Below are 25695 nucleotides of genomic sequence, written 5' to 3'. Positions count from 1 at the left end.
GTCTGAGGTTGAATTTGAACTCAGGTCCTCTTGACTCCAGAGCCGGTTCTCTATCCCCTGTGCCACCTAGCTGCCCCAAGGATTATTTCTTGTGTCTATAAACCTTAAGCTGTGTTGTTCTTAAGTTATATAGGCATGCAAATGAATCTATTTTCTGGGCATGCAACAAAGAGAGAGAGACTTAATTTAAAATAGTTTTAAATTAAAATCCCCCCCAAAAATTTTTTAAAAATTTTCCCAAGACATCATTATCAATAAGTTAATGGCTATAATTAATTGGTTCCAATTAATTGGAAGCAATAGATTGTGAACTTGTCTGTGCTGTACATGCTTCATTTCCTCCTCCTTTTTTTTTAACTTGGAAGGAGACAGCTAAGCAGCATGACATCTGACAGGATGGACATTGGGTCCATTGAACACGTCTGGAGCGAGGTCTTCAATTTATAAGTCAGAAAATTCAAAGTTACAGTTTCCATAACAGCTTAATGGGACTGTATAATGTTTTAAGACTTGCAAAGTGTTTTGACATATTGTTTTCTCATATCATCCACCCAATTAACCCTGAGTGTCAGCTGCTGGCTCTGACTGGAGCAAAGTGTCTGTGTGCAAGTCATTTAACTTACTCCAGTCTGTTTCCTCTTCCGTAAAAACAGACATCATAACTGAACTCTTAGCCTTCCTTCTTTAAAGCCCATTAGAAATGTTCTTGTCCAATTATAGAAGGGTTTCTGGTAAGTAGGATCTAGTCCTCAAACTTGCCTCCAGAAGTCAGGAGATACCAAGACCTGTCAGTGCTATTGTATTCTAATCATGGAACCTAGGTTTCTGCCTCTTTTTAAAACTTACTACAGGGGTGGCTAGGTGACGTAATGGATAGAACACCAGCCCTGGAGTCAGGAGTACCTGAGTTCAAATCTGGCCTCAGACACTTAATAATTACCTAGCTGTGTGGCCTTGGGCAAGTCACTTAACCCCATTGCCTTGCAAAAACCTAAAAAAAAACATACTATAAGTGTTTAGCATTTCTCCATGCTCTGGATAGCTTATTACGGACCCTCTTTTTGAACACGCCCTGAAAAATAGTTTGATCTACATAACACTGCAATATTTTCAGAGAATATTTGTGGATGGTCTAAAAAGTTGGCAGTTGTGAGTTTGATCATCCCACAGTGTTGTTGTGTCACATGTAATGGCACCAAAAACCACCACGTGGTGTTGAGAGTATGAGCCAAAAATGCAGAGGCATCCTGCTTTTCTCTGAGCTTACTTTATTCTCAGCTCATTTCCCAGTGTACAGAAGCTCCTTAATCAGGAAGTCCCAGAGAACTAGATTTTAGGAGAAAATGTCTGAATATTTTTCCCTGTAAAATATTTAATATAACTTAACCCCATTTGCCTTGCAAAAAAAATATTTAATATAAATTTGAATATATATCAAAAAAGCTGTGAACAAGCTCCTTAACCTCTCTGAGCATCAACTTCCTTACCTGTCAAACTGGAAACATCAGTGAGTCATTTTTTTTTTACCACCAGGGAGATGAAAAGGAGAGAAGGTAGGTCTGCTTTTGGAAATAAAGCCTGAAAAAAGCCTGAAAAAACAAAACTCAGCTGGTTTGTTATGAGGCAGTCTTTGTCTGTTTCTGTTTTGTCCATTGCATGTGGCAAGTTTCAGGCCTGGAGTCAAACTTCTTGAGACCAAGTAGGAAAACTGAAAATATCTGGCAGAAATCAGGTATGGACCAACATTTCACACCATACACCAAGATCTCTGGTTAAAAGTAGAGAGCTATTGATGGAACAAGAGATAAAGAGGGTCACAAAAGGCAAAAATGAATTTTATTTAAGCTTTTACTAATATTGCTAAAATTAGGGGGGAAAAATCTTCATAGCAAGTTTTTCCAATGAAGGTCTCATTTCTAAGAGATATGGGGAACTGATAGAAAAATGTAATAATAAAATCCATTCCCCAATTGACAAATGGTCAAAGGATAGGAATGGGTCATTTTTGGAGGAAAAAAAAAATTCAAGATGTCCCAAGCCAGAGTTCTCATAATTGGAGAAATACAAATTAAAATAACACTGTAGTTTTTCCTCAACATTGTCCCCCTTCTTCTAAAAAGGAATTGACAAATGCTGATGGACTGTTGGGAAAATAGGTTTGTTTATGGATTGCTGGTAGAGCAGAGGACTTTCAGTCATTCCAGAAAGCAACTTGGAATTATATCCTGAAAATTCTTAAACTCATGACCCAGTGATACCACTCTTCGATCTGCACCCCAAAAAAGTCAGAGACAGAGAAAAAAGGATTCATGTGCAAAAATATTTATAGCAGCTCTTTCTGTGCTATTGTGCTGTGAATTGAAGACTGAGGGAATAGCCAGACCAACAGTGGTATAGATGATTGTAATGGAATAATGATGAGGGTAATGTTCTTAGAGAAACCTGGGAAGACTTATATGCATTGATGCAAAATGAAGCAAGTAGAACCAGGAGGACATTTTATATGAGAGCAGCAAGAATGTAAAAATGATGAAGTTTGTATGAAATTATAACTCTGATCAACACAGTGGTGAACTGTGATTCTAGATTCATGATGAAATACATCATCTGTGTTCTGATAGATGATAGACTCAAAGTATAGGTTCAGCCTTTTGAGAGTTGGGGATAGGGAATTTAACCAATGTGAGAATTTGTTTTGCTTAACTATACGTGTTTATGGATTTTTGTTTGTTTAGCTTTCTCAGTGGGGGGCTGGGGAAGAGGGAGATGAAAAGGAGAGAAGGTAGGTCTGCTTTTGGAAATAAAGCCTGGAAAAAAAACTCTTGGTAATCTGTATTTGCAGTTTTTCCTTCATTTACTAGTCTAATTTCCTTGTCAAAAAAGTAAATGAGGGGGTTTGATTTGGCAACACACATACTAAAAATGGAACAATGCAGAGATGATATACAAATTCATGAACCATTCCATATACTTAAATAAAGCTAAATGAAGTTAGCCTTTTATGATGTTTTGATGAAGGCATGTTGGCTCTTTGAGATCATCACTTCTTTTTCTAACCATTTAATAATACATTCTTGATTTTAACAGAAATTAAATGCTAGTCCATTTCTTTTTTTTCCCCAAAAATTGGCGTAAAATTTGACCTTCAGTTCTGACACTTCTCTCATTTTAAAGAACATTTTCTATTTCTCTTAGACTGGCAGTCAGGTTTGCATCCCAATTAAACACAGTATACATCGGATTTCTTCTCATTCCCTTCCATCTCTTCCCTTCTGCCTCCCAGCTCCCTCAGACACTCCTCTGTCATCCCCCCGTCTTACTTATTTTCAATCTCTCCCTCTCTTCTGTTTCTTCCCTACTGCCTACACATGTCATGTCTTCCTTATCCTGAGAAAATCTCTCACTTGACTCCTCTGTCCCCACTTACTATCTATAGTTCTTCTACCCTTTGTAGCTAAGCTCCTTGAAAAAGCTGTCAACATTAGGTGCCTCTTCTTCCCTCTCACTCTCTTCTTAACCTCTTACAATCCGACTTCTGACCTCATCATTCGACCAAAACTGCTCTTTCCAAAGTTACTGATGATCCCTTAGCTGCCAAATCCAGGGCCCTTTTCTCCATCCTCATTCTCCTTGACGTCTCTGTAGCCTCTGACCCTGTCCGTCGCTCTCTCTTCCTAGATACTGTCTCTAGATTATTAGGACTCTCTCCTGGTTCTCCCCTTAACTCTCTGGCTGCTCCCTCTCTGTCGCCTTTGCTGGATCCTCCTCCAGACCCATCCTCTAAACATAGGTAGCTCTTAGTGTTGTGTCCTGAGTCCTGTTCTCTTCTCCTATACTGTTTCACTTGGTAATCCCATCAGCTACAGTGGATGTAATTATCAATCTTTATGCAGATAATTCCCCAAACTATCTTTCCTGTCTCACTCTCTCTCCTGATCTCCTTTCTCACATCTCTAACAGCTTTTCAAGTATCTTGAATTGAACGTTCAGTAGATATCTTAAATTCAACCTGTCCAAAACAACCCTTCATCTTTCCCCCTAAACCCTTTCCCCCCCTTTATACCTTCCCTATTATTGTAGAGGGCAACACCCTCTTTCCTGTCCTTCAGAGCATCTGGAGTCACGAGGACCTGAGTTCAATTCTGACCTTAGACACTTGACACTTCTAGCTTGGGCAATTCATTTTAATCTTGATTACCTCACAAACAGGACCTGCTCCAATCATCTTGATTCCTTTCTGGCCATTGGACCCAGGTAGCTCTAGAGGAGAAAATGAGACTGGTGATTTAGCACAACCCCCCTCACTCAAATCCAATTCACTGTTTGTCATGGCATCACCTCCTTGATGTCATGGTTGCGTTTGAGAATGAAGGACAAACATCATCATCTCTAGCATTCTTCAGGCTCATAACCTAGGAAACATCCTCAACTCCTCCCTCTCTCTCACTTCCCATAGTTTCACCTTTAAAATGTCTTTTGAATACGCCCCATTTTTTCTTCTGATGCAGCTACCATTAGTACAGGTCTTTATCACCTTGCTTCTGGCCTACTGGAATGATCTGCCTCCAGTTTTTTCCCATTCCATTCTATCCTCTATTTAGCCACTAGAGTGATTTTCCTAAATCACAGTTCTGGTCCTGTCACCCCCTTACTCAATAAACTCCAGTGGCTTCTTATTGCTTCTAGGATTGAATATGCAAAATACACAGGCTTTCAAAGTCCTCATGTTCCTCTGTTCCCTTTCCTGGCCTTTTACATCTTATTCCCTGTCTCCTCCTCTTGGAACCAGTGACAGAGGCCTTCTGCCTGTGACTCCAACAAGATGCTCCATCTCTCAGCTGAGTGTCTTCTGGCCATCTCCTTTGTCTGGCATGTTCTTTTTCCTCTGCTTTGCCTACTGCCTTCCCTGGCTTCTAGTCTTCATTACTATCTCCTCTTTTCTTGGTAGCCTTCCCCAGCCCCTCTTCGTTTGAGGGCTTTTCCATTTCATTATTTCCTGTTTATCTTGTGTGTAACTTGTTTGTCCCTATTTACTTGATCCACTTCCTGAGGTCAGGGCCCATCTCTTGCTTCTTTTTGTATCCCCCAGAGTTGTACAGTGTCTAGCCCATAAGAGGCACTTAATAAATGTTGACTGATTGATTGATTCACTGACAACTTGGTTGCATTGTGAACCTTGTCAAATCACTGACCTTTAGCTTCCCCTTCAGTACAGTGGGAAGTCATAGCATCTGCCTCTCAGGGATGTGAGGATCAAAGGAGACTGTCCAGGAAGCTCCTTGCAAGTGTCATATCACACTAGAAAGGACAAAACCTGATCTTACTCAAACACCTATGCCAGGCCTCTGATCCAAGCTGCCAGTCCTTTCAGGACTTGAGAACAATTTGGGATTCTTTTATCGTCAGTGCATTTATATGGTTTATCAACTGCCTGTTGGTGTTATTCTCACCTTTTGAGTCTCTCCAGTCTTTAAATCTCGTGCTGCCTTTTCTAGAAGGCCTGTCTTTATTTCCCAGTTGTTAATACCCATCAGCTATTCACTCTGCTTTTTATTTTTTTGGTATTCCTTATAATTCGCTTCAAAAAACATTACTCATCTCTTTGTGCCAGGCCTTGTAGCCCATGGGGTGCTAGATGAAACCGTCCTTGCTTTCTAGAAGCTTACATTCTATTGAGGAAAAACAAAATGTATGTAGAAAATTAAAATGTTTACAAAAGTATTTGGGGGGTGGGGTTCCAGTGCAACTTGAGAGGCAGGAATGAAATAGCACAGGGACCAGTACAGATTCCTGATCACTTGACACATTGACCCCGAACCATTAACAACCACGTTTTGAGTCTGTCCATCTGTCTAAATTATTGTTTATGCTATTTTGTTGTTTAGTTTAGTCTTTGTGACCTCACGGACTATCTACAAGTCCTTCTGCCCTCCATTATCTCTCCAAGTCTGGCCAAGGACATATCGGTTGTTTCTACAATACTTTCTATCCATGTCATTCTCTTCCTTTCACCTTCAATTTTTCCCAATATCAAGCTTTTCCAAGGAGTTCCATCTTCCTGTTATATGGCCAAAATATTTAAGCTTCAGCTTTGATATTTTTCCTCCCAATGAGTAACCTGAATTAATTTCTTTAAATGTTGACTGCTTTGCTCTCCTTGCTACACAAAAGTGTTCTCTAACACAATTCAAAAGTGTCAGCTCTTCAATGTTTAGCTATCCTTACAGTCCACTTCTCACAGCTGTACACTGCTACTGGAAAAAACATTTTTGACCATAGAGGCAGCAAGGTGATACCTCTGCTTTTTAGTTTGCTGTCATAGTTTTCCTTCCAATGAGCGTCTTTGAGTTTCATGGCTGCAGATACTCTCTACAGTGATATGTAAAGAGCCCAAGAATATAAAATCTGACACTGCTTTCATTTTTTCTCTATTTGCCAAGAAGTAATAGAACCTGTTGCAAAATATTTGGTTTTTTTTTCTATTAAACTTCAAGCCAATTTTTACACTCTCTTCTTTCCTTCTCATCAAGAGGCTTCTTAATTTCTCTTCACTTTCTGCCATCAGACTGGTATTATCTGTAAATCTGAGGTTGTTGATATTTCCCCCAGCAGCCTTTATTCCACTTTTGATTCATCTAGTTTGGCATTTCACATGTTATACTCCAAATATAAGTTAAATCAGTAGTATACAGCCTAGGGGCAGTTAGGTGGTGCAGTAGATAAAGTACTGGTCCTGGAGTCAGGAGGATGAGTTCTAATCCAGTCTCAGACACTTAACCCTATGTCACTTAAACCCTATGAAGGACAAACAGTATACAGCCTTGTCCTTTTCCAGTCTTAAACCAATCAGCTGTTCTGTGTTTGGTTTTCTTTATTTTTCTTTAACATTTGTATTTAAAACTTTGAGTTTCAAATTCTGTCCCTCCCTTTTTCCCTCCCCTCTCTCTGTTCTAAGTTGTTTTTAGATACATGCATTTATGTAAAACATTCCATGTTAGTATTTTGTATGGGAAGACTTGAATAAATGCAAAAAAAATAAGAGAAAGAAAGTGAAAAATAGTTTGTGTCAGTCTGTATTTCATCAATATCAGATAGTATGCTCCAATATTAGACTTTTGGAATTGTCTGGATCCCTTGTATTACTGAGGATAGTTGCTATTCACAGTTTGTAAAAAATCTTTCATTTTACTTATTTATTTAATTCCAAAGAGATACCATTTTTCAATATTCATCCTTTCATAAGCTTTTGAGTTCCACATTTTTCCATCAGCCTTCTCCTCATGGCAGCAAGCAATATGATATGGGTTATATATGTAAAATCACATCCAACATAAGTCTATATTAGTCAAATTGTGAAAGAAGAACGAAAACTAAGGGGGAAGAACATGAAAAAGAAAGAAAACAATCATAAAAGAAGTTTAAAAAGTGAACATCATTTGTTTTGCTGTGCATTCAGACTCCATAATTTGTTCTCTGGATGTGGCTGACACATTCCATTATAGGCCTCTCAGGCTTGTTCTTGATCACAGAATTATTGGCTCAGTTCCCAATTCCACCAACAGGGTGTTAGTGTCTTAGTTTTCCACATCCTCCAACTTCCAACATTTTTGTCTTTTGCCATGTTAGCCTCTCTGATAGGCGTGAGGTGACCAAGTTTGTTTCTAACAGTTGCCTCTTGACCCACATACAAGCTCCTCAGGAGACAAATAAGATGATCTGATGCTCCCATCTCTTTAAGGACTTGCCACATTTGTTGTGTAGTATAGTTAAACAGAAGTAGATGTTTCTGAAACTCCTTGCTTTCTCCAGAATCCAGTGAATGTTGGCAATTTGGTTTCTAGACCCTCTGCCTCTTTGAAGACTGGTTTCCTCTTCTGATCTTGGTTCCCATATTCCTGAAGTCCAACTGGCAGAATCTTTTTTTTTTTTTTAAGGTTTTTGCAAGGCAAATGGGGTTAAGTGGCTTGCCCAAGGCCACACAGCTAGGCAATTATTAAGTGTTGGAGGCCAGATTTGAACTCAGGTACTCCTGACTCCAGGGCTTGTGCTCTATCCACTGTGCAACCTAGCCCCCCTCCCCCAATCTTAAGCATAAACCACCTGGTAAATGAAATGAGTGCCATTGTTTGGTTAATTTGAACATTGGGACATAAACTGATCCTTTCCAGTCCAGTGGTCACTGTTGAGTTTTCAAATTACCTGGCGTATTATGTGAAGTACTTTGGTAGAATCATCTTTTTGGATTTTAAATAGCTCAACTGGAAGTCCTTCTCTTTCATCAGCCTTATTGTTAGCAATGCCTCCTTAGTCCCATTTGACTGCATCCTCCAGTCTGTCTGACTCAAGATCAATTAATCATAGCATTGTGTTGATAGGTGATGGCAAGATATTTCTCATATAGTTTTCTTGTATATTCTTGCCACCTGTTCAAATCTCTTCTGCTTCTCCCTACCATTTTGGTAAGAAACTTTCCCTTTATATCACTGATTTTCTTGAGAGATCTCTTATCTTTCCCATTCTATTGTTTTCTTCTATTTTTTTGATTTAAGAAAACCTCATCTCTCCTTGCTGTTATCTGAAATTCTGCATTCAGTTGGATTTATCATTCTCTTTTACCCTTTAACTTTCCTCCTGTTCTCAACTTTTTGTAAAGCCTTCACAGAAAACTATTTTGCTTCCTTGCTTTTTCTTTAGGCTATTTTTTTTGTTGCTACCTTCTGTACAGTATTGTGAACCTCTGTCCTCATTTCTTCAGGTGCTCAAAGTAGCAGATCTAATTCTTTAAATATATTCTTCATTTTATATTCATAAAGAATGTTATTTAAGTCAGACTCATATGGTTTGATGATTTTCCCTCCTTTCTTCAATTTAAATCCGAACTTTGAACTTTGCAATAAGAAACTCATGATCTAAGCCACAATCAGTTCCAGGTCTTACTTTAACTGCCTATATAGAATTTCTTCACCTTTGGCTGCAAAGTATATAAATAATCTGATTTCAATATTGACTATCTGGTGATGTCCATGTGTAGAGGCACATTTTTTTTTTTTTTTAGTTTTTGCAAGGCAATGGGGTTAAGTGGCTTGCCCAAGGCCACACAGCTAGGTCATTATTAAGTGACTGAGGCCATATTTGAACTCAGGGACTCCTGACTCCAGGGCTAGTGCTCTATCCACTGCGCCACCTAGCCACCCCTAGAGGCACCTTTTGGGAAGCTGAAAAAGAGTTATTTCTGTGACCAGTGAGCTGGACAAAATTCTGTTAGCCTCTGCCCTAATTCATTTAGTACTCCAAAGCCATACTTGCCTATTCTGACTATCATTTGATTTCCTATTTTAGCATTCCAATCCCCTATGATGAATATGACTCTTTGAGGATATTAATCAATTATTCATTATTTCTAGATGTAGTAGGTCTTTCACTGTTTCTTTTTCTATTTTCACTATTCACTATTTCTAGATGTAGTAGGTCTTCATTGAACTGATCAACTTTGACCTCTTGGTTGGAGTGTAGAAAAGACCATCATGTGATGTTTAAATGGTTTGCCTTGGATTCAAACAAATATCATCTGTCATTTTTGAGAGTATACCCCAGTATTGCATTTCTCATCCTTTTATTGACTATGAAGGCTACTCTCATAGTCTAAGGGATTCTTGCCCACAGCAGTATAGGTAGTAGCCCATTCCTATTCTAAGATGTCAGTCTTGGGTTTAATGTTTAATGTTTAATCTTTCCATCTCCTATTTGACCATTCTTTGACCATGAAGAGTATGGTCCTCTTCCTCTCTAACCAGGGTCAACTAATGCTAGCAGCCTCCTTCATCATCCATTCTGATGGTGGTATTGCCACTTGGTGAAATTGAGATACAGGGCAGCAGCCACACCTGAGTGTGTGGTAGTACGTCTGTCTGCTAGAGAAAAGGAGTGTAGAGAGAATCTGTTGATATAGACATTGAGATAATCAGCCCTGTCAGTTCCTGTGGGACCTACTGACATGGGAACAGAGAACCTTTCAAAGTAGAGTAGAAGTGCTGCAGAGATTGTTGTCACTTCTGTCTTCAGATTCTCTGTCCCTTGGGCACCCCATCCCATATCTTGAGAGCTTTAAGAGAGAAGAAAAGACTCTGGTTGCTCTACTCCTCCAGAGCTACCACTGTTTGCTTGAATGTAGAGGTAACTTGAAAGGGAAAATAGACATTGAATCCCATTGAAAAAATAACCTGGGGGTAGCTAGGTGGTGCAATGAATAGAGCACCAGCCCTGGAATCAAGAGGACCTGAGTTCAAATCCAGCCTCAGATACTTAATAATTACCTAGTTGTGTGACCTTGGGCAAGCCACTTAACCCCATTGCCTTGTAAAAAATCTAAAAAGAAAAAAAGAAAAGAAGAAATAACCTGGAAGTGTTAGTTCGTTCTCCTTACAGTGGAAAATTATACTTTGGGCACCTGCTTTTAAATTGTTTTAATAATCTATTAGATGATTTAAAAATCACTTGGAAATTCCAAATTCCTTTGAATAGTCAGGGTCAAAAACTAGTCAGTAAACATTTATTAAGTGCTGGACACCAGGCATATAAAGAAAGACAAAAGTCAGAGCTCACCCCCAATTTAATGAGGGGAGAGAGAGAGAGAGAGAGAGAGGAGAGAGAGACACTGCAAACAACTGTAGACCAAAAAATATACATAAATAGAAAATAATTGTTAGCTGGAAACAGTAAAATTAAGAGAGTTTGGGTAGGGCTTCCTGTAGCAGGTGGGATCTGAGCCAGGACTTGAAGGAAACCAGAGGAGCCAGGAGGCTGAGACAAGGGGAGAGACAGCCAGGAGGCCAGTGACACTGCCCTGAGAATTGTGTTGGAGGAGAAGAGCTGCTCAATCTGATGCAGTGACCAGACTAACTGGGTCATCTGAGCCAACTGGAGTGGAGTGGAACCTCCCAAAATTATTCTGTTTTTGACAATAGAAAAATTGAAATTAGTATTGAAAATGTTACTGTTTTATATTTTTATGTTAATCCAAAGAAATATACATTTTAGGGAGTCTGGAATTTTAGTGTTCCTTCAATTATTCATTATATTACAGAATATGTTATTTGGAAAATAGGATTTTCTTACTGATGAGAGCAATAATCTATTTTGATCTGTTTTATAAAGCACCTTGCTCACAATAGTCATATGAGAAATCTAGTGCAAGATTCTTACTTTACATATATAAGGAAATTGAGACTCAAACTATTAAAATTATATGCCTACTTAATAAGTTTCAGAGGCAAGATTTAATAAAGATAACCTATTCTTAAATTACTTTGGATGTATAAAGTGATTTTCCTGCAACAACCCTTTGAGGTAGGTAGTTCAAGGATGATGATGATGATAATTCTTATTGGTAATCCTTTGTTCTTTATATCATCAGAATTTCTTCCAGTTTCCTTTCTATTCCCTCCTAGGAGCCCTCTCATATAACAAAAAAGAAGCAAAAAACCCAACAAAACCAACCAATACATGGAAAACTTCTGAAAATATTCAGTGTCTCACACTTGTGGGCCTTCCACCTCTGCAAAAGAGTAGAGTGGAGGAGTCTTCTCTCATTCCTTCTTTGGGACCAGACTGTTTTTTTTTTAATTTTGCAACATTTCCTTGTGATGATTTTGTGGTTGCTCTTTCCATCTTCAAGCCTACTTTACTTTATTACTCCAAACAGATTTTGCATTTTTTGAAAATTGAAGGCTTGTGGCAGCCTTGCATCAAGCCAAGTCTATTGATGTCAAAAGCTCATATTGTGTTTCTGTGTCACATTTTGATAATTTTCACAGTATTTCAAACTTTTTCATTTTTACTTATGGTGATCAGTGATCTTTAATGTTACTGTTGTAATTAGTTTGGGGCACTACAACACGTGCCCATATAAGATGGTGAACTTCATAAATGTGTGAATTGTGATTGTTTCACTGACCTATCATTCCCCCAACTTTCTCCTTCTCCTTGGGTCTCCCTGTTCTCTGAAACCAATGAGTTTGGACTAAGAACAATTAATAACTCTAAAATGGCCTATCAGTGTTCTAGTGAAAGAAAGAGTCATTTGATGTAGCAGACTTCATTCTTTTCTTATAAGTAATTGCCACACTAACTTTGATCAGCCACAGCTCTGATCAGTCAGCAACCATCAATACCGAGGCCGGACCCTCCACCATTACTTGGCTGATGATTGCTCACTGAAGACTCAGATGATGGATAGCATTTTTTTTCTAGCAATAAAGTATTTTTAATTAAAATGCATGCATTTTTTTAGTATTATGTAAATATAACCTTTGGAAAGCCAAAAAATTCATGTGACTAGCTTCATTGCAAAACCTTCTTTATTTTTTGTTTAGAATGGGACACATTTCTCTGAGATCTGCTTGTAATCAGTGTTGAGATTATTTTCTTGACTTTCCCTTTTTACACTGCATCACATTATGTCAGTCTTTCTGTGGGTCTCTGCAGTGATCATATTCATTGTTTCTCCCAACACAGTAATATTCTATTACATTCATGAATCATACAGTGTCCAACCACTTCCCAAATGACTGGCATCCACCTTCCTTCCAGTTCTTTGTCACCACAAAAAGTGCTACTGTAAATGTTCCAGTGCCCATAGAGGCTTTCTTCTCCTCAGTCACCTCCCTTGGATAGAAGGAGAGTAACAAAATCTCTGGATCCAAGCATATGGCCATTTTAGTCACTTTATTGGCATAATTGCTTTCCAAAATGATCACACTTATTTCACAGCTCCACTAACAATGAATTAGTGAGCCTATCCTCCCAAACCCCTCCAGTAGTGAGTGTTGCTGGCTTCTCTCATTTTGCCAGTTTGGAGGGTGCAAGGTGAAATCTGGGGAATGTTTTGAGTTACATTTCTCTTATTATTCTTTTAGGTGTTTTTAAATAATTTGCAGTACTTCTTTTGAGACTATTCATATTCATCGATAATATAGTCTTTTAAGATTTGCCAAACACTTTACAGTTTATAACAACCCTCAGAGGCATAGACTGTTATTAGCCCCATCTTACAGATTAGTAAGTACCAGAGGCAGGATTCGAAGGCAGACTTTCCTGATTCCAAGTCCAGCATTCTTTCCATTGCACCACCTTATTACAATTTCCCATTTTACAAACAAGGGAACTGAGATTCTTAATTTGTCATAATTCATATCTGAATAGTGCTTCAGGCTGCAAAGCACTTAACTACATTGGTCATTTTGATCTTCACTTATATCCCATAGCTGGTAGATATCTGAAGGGGAATTTGAATCCAGGCACATGATCTCCCTCCATCCCCACATTCCAAGGTCCATTCTCCAGTCACAACATCATAAAGTACAAGTGCTTCCATATGTCTCATACATTTTTAGCAAATTGGGCTGATTGAACTTGTAAAATCTGTGTTCTGGGTGCTTGGGTAGACTTTAGAATTTTGTAAGTAAACATTTCTCAGCTCTGCAGTAAGTATTGGGTTGTTTACTACTCGCCCCAGTTTTCTTGACCCTGCCCTTAAATGACCCCATATCTTTGGCTTGTTTGTTCATCACTGTTTGCAAGTTGTGTGCTCAGGGATCAGGGACTGATTCTGCCTTTCTTTGTATCCCCAATGCTTAGCACAGTGTCTGGGACATAGGTCCCTAATATATCTAGTTAATTGATTAATATTAGCTAAAGATACAAAAATTGTAACGTAAAGAGAACCAACTTGGAAAGATTTAGTAACTGATCAGCAACCCAAGATAATTCTAACACGATGAAACATGCTACCCATCTCCACATGAAGAGCTGATGGACTCAGTGGAAATTGAAGCATACGTTTTCCTCTTTTACTTATTTTTAATCTTTTTTTATAGCTAATACAGAAATTTGTTTTACATAAATATATATTTTTGAAATAGACTTTGTTTTTCTTGCCTTTTCTGTGGCATAAGAAGGAGAGGGAAAGAATTTGAAACTAAATAAAATACAATTGAACTTTTTCTAAAAAGGAGCTCATCAGGGTTTTAGTCACCATTTTTTTCTATCTTGCTTATAGGATAAAGAAAGATGTTACCAGTACAATTTACTTACCATGACCACTGGGTTTTTTTTTATCCTCTCATGAACAAGTAAACCATGCAATTGCTTCTTTGCAAATGATAATGTCATTTTGACATTTTGAGGACATAAAGAATAAAAGCAAACCTAAAATAGATCTATATAATCACAATAATATGATTCACATTTATGACTACTTTATGACATTAACCAACCTTCATTCCAGGAAGACTTGAATCCCAGTTTCTCCTCTGACATACACTGATTGGGTGATCTCGGCTAAGCCTAAATAATGTTATCCATTCTCTAGGACACCTTCTAAGATGATCAGTAGTGGAGGAGGGGCCTGCTAGCATCAGTGATGCCTTCATCACTTTTCTCAGATACTAGTGAATTCCAGGCCCAGGTGCTCTTCTTATGGCCCTCTCTAAAGCCCTTCCTTCAAAATCACCTGAGTTGGTCAGTGGGCCCTTCTCTTAATAAATCCTGTTTTTGTGATTGCCCATTCTATTTTTCCCCATTAATTCACGAGGGGTCTGTTGTAATGGGCATCATCATCAGATCTTTGAGTTTATGGGCTCACTGAAGATGCCATCTATGGGGAAGATGATGAAGACCTCAAACCTCACACTTGTGAATGCATTTCCTTATGATTTTGACAAGAGCAAAATGACTTACTCAAATTTCTTCAAGTGGGGAACAAAATAAAAGAAATTTCCCAAGATATGCTCGGGTTTCAGTGATTGGGATGTCCCTTTTTCAGAGCTCCAGACCATTCTCTGCATGGTTTTGTTAGATTGCAGTTTGCATGAGATAAGGTTCAGAAGAATCAGGTTACCAGGGCTCATCCTCTTCAACAACTGTGGAGCCCTGAGCAAATCACTTAAGCCTGTTCAAGCCTCATCTGTAAAATGGGGAACACTTGCCTTGAATGATTGTTGAGGGAAAAGTACTGTATAAACCATAGCACCATGCCTAAAAGTGAATTGATTATTTTAAGAAGACAAGATAAAATGCATATACAGTGAAAAAGTGAACTATTATGACATCCCTTCTTGCTTGGAAATAATTCTGTTCCACAAGCATTTTTAGTTTTCAATTACACATAAGGTACCATACTAATCAGAAGGGTTGCAAAGACAAAAATGAGAAGCAATTCCTGTCTGTAAGGAACTTATATGGTTGACACATATCGAAGTAGATGGCAAGTTGAGGACAAAAGGAACACTAATGTGACTGAAGATGTCCTTTCAGGCCAGTGGGAGGGCCTGGGTCAAGATGACACAGTGGTCGAGATGACCAGGGAGGCTGAAAGCTCATGGAGGTGGACATGTTCTCCAACTGTCCAATTACATGCCAGGTAAGCTGACAGTCACCAGTGAAGACTCTCAACAAACTGAAAAGCTTGACATATCTAAAAATATAAATAAAAGAACTCTGAAGGACTTAACACCAGAATTATGCAGTGCCTCAGTCTTCTCTGAAGCAATATGTTAAGTGAGAGGCAATTAGCAGCTCTTGAGCTAGATGCACATTGGAAGAAAGTAGAAACAAAGTACAAAAGGTTAGAAAAGCAATAAAAAAATTCTTTAGTGCAAAGACTTTACATTCAACAATGTCTTATAAGAGCTGAAATATATGGGTTGGAACTTATCAAAGTAGCTCTGCTTCAGTTCCATGAGAGGAAGCAGTTCTGCAGATTGGTAGAGAATCCCAGCCCCCACCTTTGGTTGGCTATATGACTTTGGTCACCCTTTGATATGATTTCCTCGTATTGTATGTTTCCTTAATGTACTCTGGACCAAGACTCCGAAATCAGGATCACCCTTTTTAGAGCAACTGCAGATGAGAGAATCAGGTCTCCCTGTCTCCTATGATAGTAATATGTTTCTTTTTCCTCTCCTCCTCTGGAGTCCATCTTTTACTCTTATAGTTTACCTCTTTAAAAATAAACAATAACAAAAACCTTTTGGTGCAGTATTTTTTTTAATATGCACATCTTTATTTTTTCTTTTAAACTTTTTTTCTAAAAACTAGTATTTCCTTCCCCCCCATTTACATATAAAAATAATTTTTGTCATCTGGTGTTTTAAAATTTTCAGTTCTAAATTCTTTCTTTTTCTCCCCTCCCTTTTCCCCTTATTGAAGTGGCGAGCAATTTCATATAAATTATACATGTGCAGTCATGAAAAACATTTCCATGACCAAGAAAAAAAATCTAAAGTCTGGCTTTGATCTGCATTCAGACTCCATCAGCTCTTTCTCTGAGAATAAATAACATTTTTCATCATAAGTCCTTCAGAGTTGTCTTGGATCATTATATTGGTGTTAATCACTAGATCGTTCAAATTTGCTCACTGTATAATATTGTTGTTGCTGTGCACAGTGTTCTTCTGGTTCTGCTCATTTCACTTTGCTCTCAGCTCCTGTTAAGTCTTTCTAGATTTTTCGGAGAGTACGGCTTGTCATTTCATAAAGCACAGTAATATTCCATCACAATCATATAGCCCACTCTGTTTAGCCATTCCCCGATTGATGGGCATCCCCTCCTTTTGCAGTTCTTTTGCCACCAGAAAAGAAATATTGTTGTACATATAGGTCCTTTTACTTTTTGGGTTTTTGTTTGTTTTTTTTTTTCCTCTTTGAGATACAGATCTAGTAATGGTATTGCATGGTCCAAAGGAATTTGTATGGTTTTATATCCCTTTGGGCATAGTTCTGAATTGCTCTAAATAGAGAATAGTTGGATCAGTTCCCAATTCCAACATCAGTGCATTAGTATTTCAATTTTCCCACATCTTCTCCAACATTTATCATTTTCCTTTTCTTTCATATTGGCTAATCAGAATGATTTTAATTTGCATTTCTCTAATAGAAATTTAAAGCATTTTTTATATGACTTTAGATAACTTTGATTTCTTTGCCTGAAAACTTCTTATTCTTTGACCATTTATTAACTGGGAAATGGCTTTTAATTTTATAAATTTGACTCAGCTCTATATATTTGAGAAGTGAGGCCTTCATCAGAGAAACTTTCTATAATTTTTTTCACAGTTATGATTATTCAATGTATTTCTTCCATTCTATTTTTCCTGTTTTTATTCTAGTTTCTCTCCTTTCACCTTGTCCATACTCAAAAATCTTTTGCTTCTAACTACTGCCTTCCTAAATCTGCCCTCCCTTCTATTAGCCTTACCCCCCCCCCATTTTTTTTTTATCACCTTCCCTTCCTACTTTCCTATAGGGTAGGATAGATTTGTGACCCTGGGCAAGTCACTTAACCCTGATTGCCTCGTATCCAGCGTCATCCCCTGTTGTCCTTATTCATATCTGGCCACTGGACCTAGATGACTCTGAAGAAGAAAGTGAGGCTGGTGACTTAGCACAGCCCCCCTCACTCAAATTTATTTCATATGTTTGTCATGACATCATCTTCCTGATGTCATGGTCTTCTTCAAGAATGAAGGAAAAACATTATTATACTCAACTGAATGTGTATTTTATTCCTTTTTGTGTCATTTCCAATGAGTGCAAAGTTCAAGTAATCTCCCCAATTCTCCCATCTTCCCTTCCTCTATAAAAGCTCTTTTGTACCTCTTTTTTTTATGAGATAATTTACCCCATTCTACCTCTCCCTTCTCCCAGAGCATTCCTTTTTTTCATCTATTACTTTCATTCTTTTTTAGATATTATCCCATCATATTCAACTCACACCCATGCCCTCTTTCTTTGCATTTTCTTTCCTACTGCTCTAATCATAAGGAAGTTCTTATGATGATTTGCAAAAGGCATCTGCTCAGGGAGGAATGTAAACAGTTTAAAACTTTATTAAATTCCTTATGATTTCTCTTTCCTACTTATCTTTTTAAATACTTCTCTTGAGTCTTGTATTTGAAAGTCACATTTTCCATTCAGCTTTAGTCTTTTCATCTGGAATACTTGAAAGTCCTCTATTTCATTAAATATCCATTTTCACCTCTGAAGTACTATGCTCAGTAGTAGGTCATTCTTGGTTGTAATCCTAGCTCCTTTGCCTTGGGAATGTCATATTCTGAGCCTTCTGATTCTTTAATGTAGAAGCTGCTAACTTTTGTGTTATCCTAACTGTGGCTTCACAGTATTTGAATTTTCCTTTTTGGCTGTTTGAAATATTTTCTTCTCGACCTGGGCGTTCTGGAATTTGGCTGTAATTGTTGCTAAGAGTTTTCATTTTGAGATCTCATTGAGGAGGTGATCATGGAATTTTCAATCTATTTTACCCTCTGGTTCTAGAATATCAGGATTGGTTTTTTTTTATTTTTAGTAATTCTTAAATTATCTCTCCTTGATCTTTTTTTCCAGGTCAGTCATTTTTCTCATGAGATATTTCACTTTACATTTTTTTTTTTATTTTAGGCAGTGGGGTTAAATGACTTGCCCAAGGTCACACAGCTAGGCAATTATTATATCTGAGGTCACATTTGAACTCAGATCCTCCTGACTTCAGGGCCAGTGCTCTGTCCACTGTGTTACCTAGCTACCCAAGATATTTCACTTTTTCTCTTTTCTTTCTTTTTTTTTTATTTTGTTTGATTGCTTCTTGATATTTCGTGTTTTGGGACAGTCTCAGGAGCCAAGATCCTTTGGATTTGGTGTGATGACTTGGTAGGGAGAAGAAGGGAAGACCATTGTCCCACTGCAGCCTCCTACCCTGACTAACTGTGCGACCCTGAGTTCAGTTTCCTCTTCTGCAAAGTGGGAACAATAGTAGCCCCTCCCTCATGACATGGTTAGGAGGAGCAAATGGAATTACTCCTGTAAAGTGCATCACAATCCTTCAAGTAGTCTCTCATTGCTTACTAGTATGATTATGATTATGATTATTGACTTATCTGGGGATGGTTGAAATTAGCATTTATGGAGTGCCCGCCCCAGGCTCCCGGCAATCCTGGGACATGGCTACTATTGTTGTCCCCGTTTTACAGTCAAGGGAACAGGCAGGCAAGTGAGCCTCCCTACTCCAGCCATAGCACCACTAGGTTCCCATATGATATTTTCATTTCTTCTCTGTATTTTGAAAACCTTTTTTGCCATACCATTAATGTGAATTTTAAGATCATGAGTTGTTGCTTTGGCAAGATCTATTACAGTGTTCTCTTACATTTTTATGAATCAGTGTTACCTTCAGGATTTTGGGGGTAGCAGTTTTCTATCTGTTCATTTCCAGACCACTTGATTTATTGAATTCTCAAGGATAGTTTGGGATCTGTAGAATGAGAATTTGCTTTGTGTTAGTTTATAAAGAATAGCAAACTTTTGATTTATTATCCTAGTAACTTGGTCATCTTTTTCTAGGTATTTGGTAGATCTTAAATTTAAAAAATAAAATCATATTATTCTTATTATTTATCTTGTTTTCATCTTTTTTCAAAGGACTCCAGATGATAGAAATGGCCCTCGGACAAGTCCCTGTCTTTTTACTATATTCCTTTTAGCCTTGGTATCCTGTGGGTTATTGTTCCGATAAATACAATGGCTACTTTTAAATCATTGACTTCATCAGAGTTCAGTGCTTCCTGCCCAAAGTTTGTGAATTCAAAGAAAATTGGATAAATTAATAAAGGTCTTTCTTTCAGGGAATGTTGTCAGCTGTTTGGGACACTCCTTTTTCAGCCAGAGTTTCCTGGGCAGCAAAGAACATGGTGGATTCTTGTATGTCACAGCAACTTACCAGTCATTGCAGGATCTGGTGCTCCCAACTCCACCGTACTTATTTGGGATTCTTATCCAGAAGTGGGAAACTCCTTGGGCAAAAGTATTCCCCATCAGACTGATGCTGAGACTTGGAGCTGAATACAGACGTAAGTTAAAGCCTTCTAACACTGACTCAAATGTGCATTATCCAGAGCTGTTCTCTCAGGTCATAAGACAGCGGCAACTCATGATATGGCATGCAGAGTACACACCTTGGAGGGGCAAAGTCACCTACCCTGGCCTTTCTTCGTTATCTGTCCTTGGGTGGAACCATTCAGCTCTCTGAGTGACCGTGCTACCAGTGCTCCTGAGGAACGTCTGGGTCTCTGTAGACACAGAGCAGCTCCTCTCTGTCCCCCACCCACATCCCCACTGGGGATTGCTCCATCTTCTCTCTGTGTCCACAAAATCTCTCTCATCTTTCTCCTCAATCACATAGCTGCTGCTCACGTTCAGGCCTTCATCCCCTCTCTGTGAGACTATTGCTCTAGTCTCCTAATTGTCTCTGCTTTATCTTTCTCCCAATCCCCCCAACAATCATCCACACATCTCCCTATTCATTCAATTATCATAGCTTCCTGAGATCCAATAGAAACTTCTGACTTGTAGGAGCTGATGTAGAATAGAGAGAGTAGTACCAAGAGAACAGTTTATGCGATAGCAATATTGTAAATACAATAACTTTGAAAGACATCGGGGCTCTGATGAGCTCAGGGACCATCACAGGGGCAGCCCGGACTGCAGAGTCCTCCTGCTAGAGAAGGCATAGTGGTCACTAGAGGCTTTCTGGATTGAATATGGCCAGTGGGGAAACTTCTTCAATTTGATAGAGAGAGAAAGTGAATTTTTATGAAAATAAAATTTGATCCTGACATCTTTCTTGGATTTTTGAGTCCTTTACAATCTGGGCCTACTCTGCCCTTCCCAAACGTGCAGTCCAGCTCACCTGGCCTTCTGGAAATTTACCCTTCATGATATCCCCCCCCCCCAATAGAAAGAGTTCTCTGAGGGTCCTAAGTGCCTTTACCCTCCCTTACCCTCATTTACTTTGCATTTATTTTGTGTGAATTTACCTCTTTATAGAAAGTTCCTGGGATCTGCTTTAAGGGGATGAAAAGCAAGGTTTTTGTGTTCAGCACCCAGAGCAAGGCCTGGCTTCTCTCTGCTTCATTCTCCAGATCAGGGCAGTGGGCAAGGGTGGGGGGGGGATGGTCCTTAGCCCCCTTAGGTGGATCTAAGGATGTGATTAGAGCTGTTTTCCCCTCTGTCAGTGACCACCCTCTCCCCCTCCATCTTTGGGGTGGCAGAGAGGTGTCCTCAAAGCGTCCACCCTTATGATCAGAGCTGTTGTCCCTGTCGGTGACTGACCTCTCCTCCTCTGACTTTGGTACTACTTTCCCTAATTCTCCTCCCGGCCACCTTCGAATCCCCACTAATGTCCACCTTTGACAGGAAGCCTTTCCTGATGACTTCTCTCTCTTCATTATCTCTGAATGATTCCCAAGGGGGAATTGTTGATAACCTTGCTGTTGGTCTGTGGTCTCCCCCATTTCTTGTCTTCTGCCTTCCTCTATCTTCTGGTGCTCACCACAGAACCTCCCACGAAGCAGACATGGACCAGATGTTTCTTGGCTATCCGACTGCACCAGGCCCTGTGCTTGTGTGGATTAAATGTCAGATAAGGATCCAGCTCCCTTCTCAGAATGATAGTAATTCACCCAAGTTTGCGATGTGTAAAAATGATGATGATGCTAATGATGATAGTGCCACTAGCCAATATGCATATAGTGCTAACCTGCGGCAGACATTGTGCTGAGGGCTTTACTTTTCTCTTATTTGATCCTTACAACAGTCTTTTGAGATCAGTGCTGTTTTTGTTCCTATTTTACAATTGAGGAAACTGAGGCAGGCAGGGGTGAAGTGACTTTCGTATGGTCATTCGGCCAGGAAGTGTTTGAGGACAGATTTGACCTCAGGTCTCCTTGCCTTTGGCTCCCCCTAGCTTCCACTGGACATGTTGTTCATACACCAACTGGGCACATGCAACATGTCCATGGATGTGAGGTGCAGAGAAATCCAGGAACACTGGCAGAGGGGAGAGCCCGAAATGTGCCAGCAGTGTCGACCTGTCTGTCCACTGAGGGAGGAAGCTCCTCAGTAGGCCCCGGGCCACCTCCAAGTCTGGTGACAGCCAAGACCCTACAAGGAGGCAGGGTGTGGGGGGGTAGAAGTTTGTGGAGGGGGGCCCTGTTGGAGAGGTTCTATAATAAGAGATATTCTAAAAATGCTAGACATTTCTTCTCACTGTGATAAGCTACTTAAGTGTGTTTCAAATGCCTTTCCTGTCTGACGGGCCGTTCTCATGCCCCTCTGTTTATTTTGTATTCCTGCAGTTTATCCGTGTCCTCTGTTCAGTGTCAGATTTCGGAAGCCATTGTTTGGAGAGACGGGACACACCATCATGAATCTTCTGGCAGTAAGTGTTTCCTCCTTTTCTCCAACCTGCTCTGGGATGGAAGGGCCTTGACATCTGAACCCCTGTTTTGGAATAGTCTCTTTTGGGCTTGCCCATAATCACAGAGATAGCAGTTTGTTCTGCTTAAGCACACTTCTTGATCTATAGTATTCCTTCTTAGGAATTTCCAGTACCCTACATTCTTCTTTCTCTTTAAGCATTATAGTAAAATCTTTGTGATTCAAGGCCCATCCGGAGAATTCAAGAGTAAATTCTTTGGATTTGTCTATATTATAAACATGGTTTAAAAAAAACAAAACAAAGCTCTGATTTAAATGAAAATCTAGGCAGCCTCATCAGTAGCTGTGACTATAGAACCTTAGCTGTGCATGGTCTAGTTTTCAATATGTCTACACTGGCTTTTCCTACTAAGATCTGACTTACATTTGGGGCTTACTCCTGTAGTTTAATGAAACTTGAAATTGCAAAGACCCTCACTGAATATAGTAGGTTACCCTCCTTTTTTGGAGGTACGTGGGGTGCTCATCATCATTGTCTTAGAAATGTAAACATATTCATATACTGTATATAAGTGTGTGGGGGTACATAGTTATAACATTTATATGTATATAGAAACAAAATTTCTATGAGTCAGTCCTAACCTTAATGATTGCTTTGTGACTCTGTGATCTGCAATTCCAAGGACTTCCGAAATTACCAGTATACGCTGCCCGTGGTTCAGGGTTTGGTGGTTGACATGGAAGTGAGGAAAACAAGCATTAAAATTCCCAGCAACAGATACAATGAGGTAAGACTCTTTTTTTATTAGATTTTTATTTTCAAGGCAATGGGGTTAAACGGCTTGCCCAAGGCCACACAGCTAGGTAATTATTAAGTGTCTGAGGTCAGATTTGAACCCAGGTATTCCTGACTCCAAGGCTGATACTCTATCCACTGCACCACCTAGCCACCCCGAGGTAAGACTCTTAACAACTGTGTATGTGATGGATTCCTTCATTCATTAAGTCCATAGGCATATGCTCAGAACCTGTGTTTACTATTATGAAATCAGGGATATCAGATTCATTGATCCAGCTCTCCAGAAGCTCCTGGTGTAAAGGGGTAGAGTCAGAGGTCAGAGAGAAACCCTCACTAGGCAGGGTGGCTTTCTGTGCAAGGCATAGGAGGAGAGCCCTGACCTTGATGGTGGGTCTATAGTTGGGGCCCTTTGGGGCCAGCTGTGGGGTCACAGAGAGGCATGTCCCCTTCCTGCTCTCAGAGGGTAGTCTTCTGCTGGGGGTCACAGAGGACGTGTTCTCTGTAAGTACAGAATGTACAGGGTACAAGTGGAGTACAGGGGGTAGCACCAATGACTAAGGGCCCTTCTGCAGGAAGATGGAAGGGGGGCAGACATTGAGCTGTTCTAGCATGTCTTGCATCCCAAGTGCTTTACAAGTAACCCTGTGACACAGGTGCTATTATTATCCCCATTTTGCCATTGGGAAACTGGAGACAGAGAGCTTAAGTGACTTTCCTAGGGTTACAGTGCTAGTAGGGCCTGAGGCTGGATTTGAACTCAGGTCTCCTGACTTCAACAGCTCTCTAGCTACTAGTCCCCCCCAGGACACTCAACCGTGCTGAATGACTGTATTACAAGTTCATGATATCCATCTTCAGCTGAGCCCTCACTGCAGCAAGGCAAACCTTTTAGTCCTTTTGGATGGAGAATTTCTTTCTTTTCTCTTTAACTCTCTAACACCTTCCCCTCAATTCAGCCTTTCATCCTGCTTAATGACATGCATACCCTCCTCCTGCATGTATACATATACACGTATACATATACACATATATACATATATACATATATATATATATACACTCATAGAGAGAGATTTCTATAACACACATATGCATATGCCTGCATACATACCTACACCTAAATTTATAGATAAATCTATTCATAGATATATGTATGTATGTCTCCCTCATTTTTATAGCACTTCCTGAAAGCATCAACCCCTTCTGGTTCCTCTAACTCTACTTCTACTCACTCTCTTGCTCTCCTATTCCTTAATCAATCTCCTTTCAAAGAATCCCTCCTTGCACACCCTTCTAAATCCCCCTTCCCTTTGTTTATATTTCCCCATTAATCTACACACCTTTCTATATACCTTCTTATTCTGTTCCCTTATTCTCTATCTCATTACCCTCCCTATCCCCTCCTCTTATTTCTTTCTGAATTTATAGGTTTTTTATAGCCTTCCATATATATGTATGTATATACATATATATGTATATATATGTATATATATATGTATATATGTATATGTATATATATGTATATACATATATATATGTATATGTATTTTTCCTTCTTTAAATTTTCTTCTTTAATTTTAATACTATTATTTTCTTCTTTAGTTTCTAGAACTACCAACTCTTTCCCCATTTAATTCCTTTGTATCAATTCTTCTTTTTCATATCTCATCTGTATAAGATGGGAACATTTAAGAATCCTGTCCTGCTCAGCTCTATTCCCATCTTTCCTTCTAACTCCCCAGTAGCAATCTTGGACATGTGATTTATATTTCCGTGTATTGGTAGTAAACAGTGTCTTTATTGGGTCTCTTGTAATTAGTCCTTGTATGTCAAACTTTCTAGTAAGTTCAAGTCTTTTTGCAACAAAATCCTAAAAATCTGACAGTCTGTTGAATGTCCATTTTTTTCATTCAGGATTCTGCTTAACTTTGCCAGGCATTATTACATTTTCAGCTGCAGCCCCCAGTACTTTGGCTCTTCCATATAATGTGTTCTAAGATCTGCAGTCTTTTCACATATAGCCTGTGCTAGGTCTTATGTCATTCTAGTTGTAGTTCTATCATATTTGAATTGCTTTTTTTTCTTATTGATTTTAATGTTTTTTCCCTAACCTGGGGGTTTTAGAATTTAGCTATGATATTCCTGTCAGTTTTCTTCCTAGGTTTCTTGGTGGATTTTTTCTATTTCTGTTTTCCTTTCTTTTTTCTAATACTTTTGGACAATGTCCTTGAATTATTTCTTATTATATTATTGTATCAAGATTCATTTTTTGATTGCAGCCTGCAGGAAGTCCAATTATTCTTTTTGTTTTCTTGATTTGTTTTCCAAATCTTTTGGGTTCTTTGGTGAAGTATTTCATCTTCTCCTTTTTTTTTATTTCTTCATCTCATAACTTCATTGCCTTCCCCTTGCTCAATTCTAATTTTCAAAGTGTCATTTTCTTTCTTAAGATTCTGGATCTTGGGGTGGCTAGGTGATGCAGTGGATAGAGCACCAGCCCTGGACTCAGGAGTACCTGAGTTCAAATCTGGCCTCAGACCTTAATTACCTAGCTATGTGGCCTTGGGCAAGCCATTTAACCCTGTTTGCTTAGCAAAAACCTAAAAATAAAAAAAAAAGATTCTGGATGT

The 25695-nt window shown here is 39.0% G+C and overlaps 1 protein-coding gene across 6 annotated transcripts in view; it reads left to right on the top strand.

The window, feature by feature from the left end:
- Window positions 1-25695, top strand: part of ZFYVE9 (zinc finger FYVE-type containing 9) — a 200040-nt gene that overhangs the window by 142190 nt on the left and 32155 nt on the right. For all 6 annotated transcript variants that reach the window (XM_074221445.1, XM_074221441.1, XM_074221443.1 and 3 more), the window contains 3 exons: window positions 19674-19898; window positions 22185-22267; window positions 22950-23054. In XM_074221445.1, the coding sequence (XP_074077546.1) occupies window positions 19674-19898; window positions 22185-22267; window positions 22950-23054 (413 nt within the window). The remainder of the gene's footprint in view (window positions 1-19673; window positions 19899-22184; window positions 22268-22949; window positions 23055-25695) is intronic.

Source organism: Macrotis lagotis, chromosome 2 (assembly GCF_037893015.1).
Source record: "Macrotis lagotis isolate mMagLag1 chromosome 2, bilby.v1.9.chrom.fasta, whole genome shotgun sequence".
NCBI classification, from domain to species: Eukaryota; Metazoa; Chordata; class Mammalia; order Peramelemorphia; family Peramelidae; genus Macrotis; species Macrotis lagotis.
The sequence above is the reverse complement of the archived record's forward strand: the minus strand, read 5'-3'. Positions and strand labels throughout refer to the sequence as shown.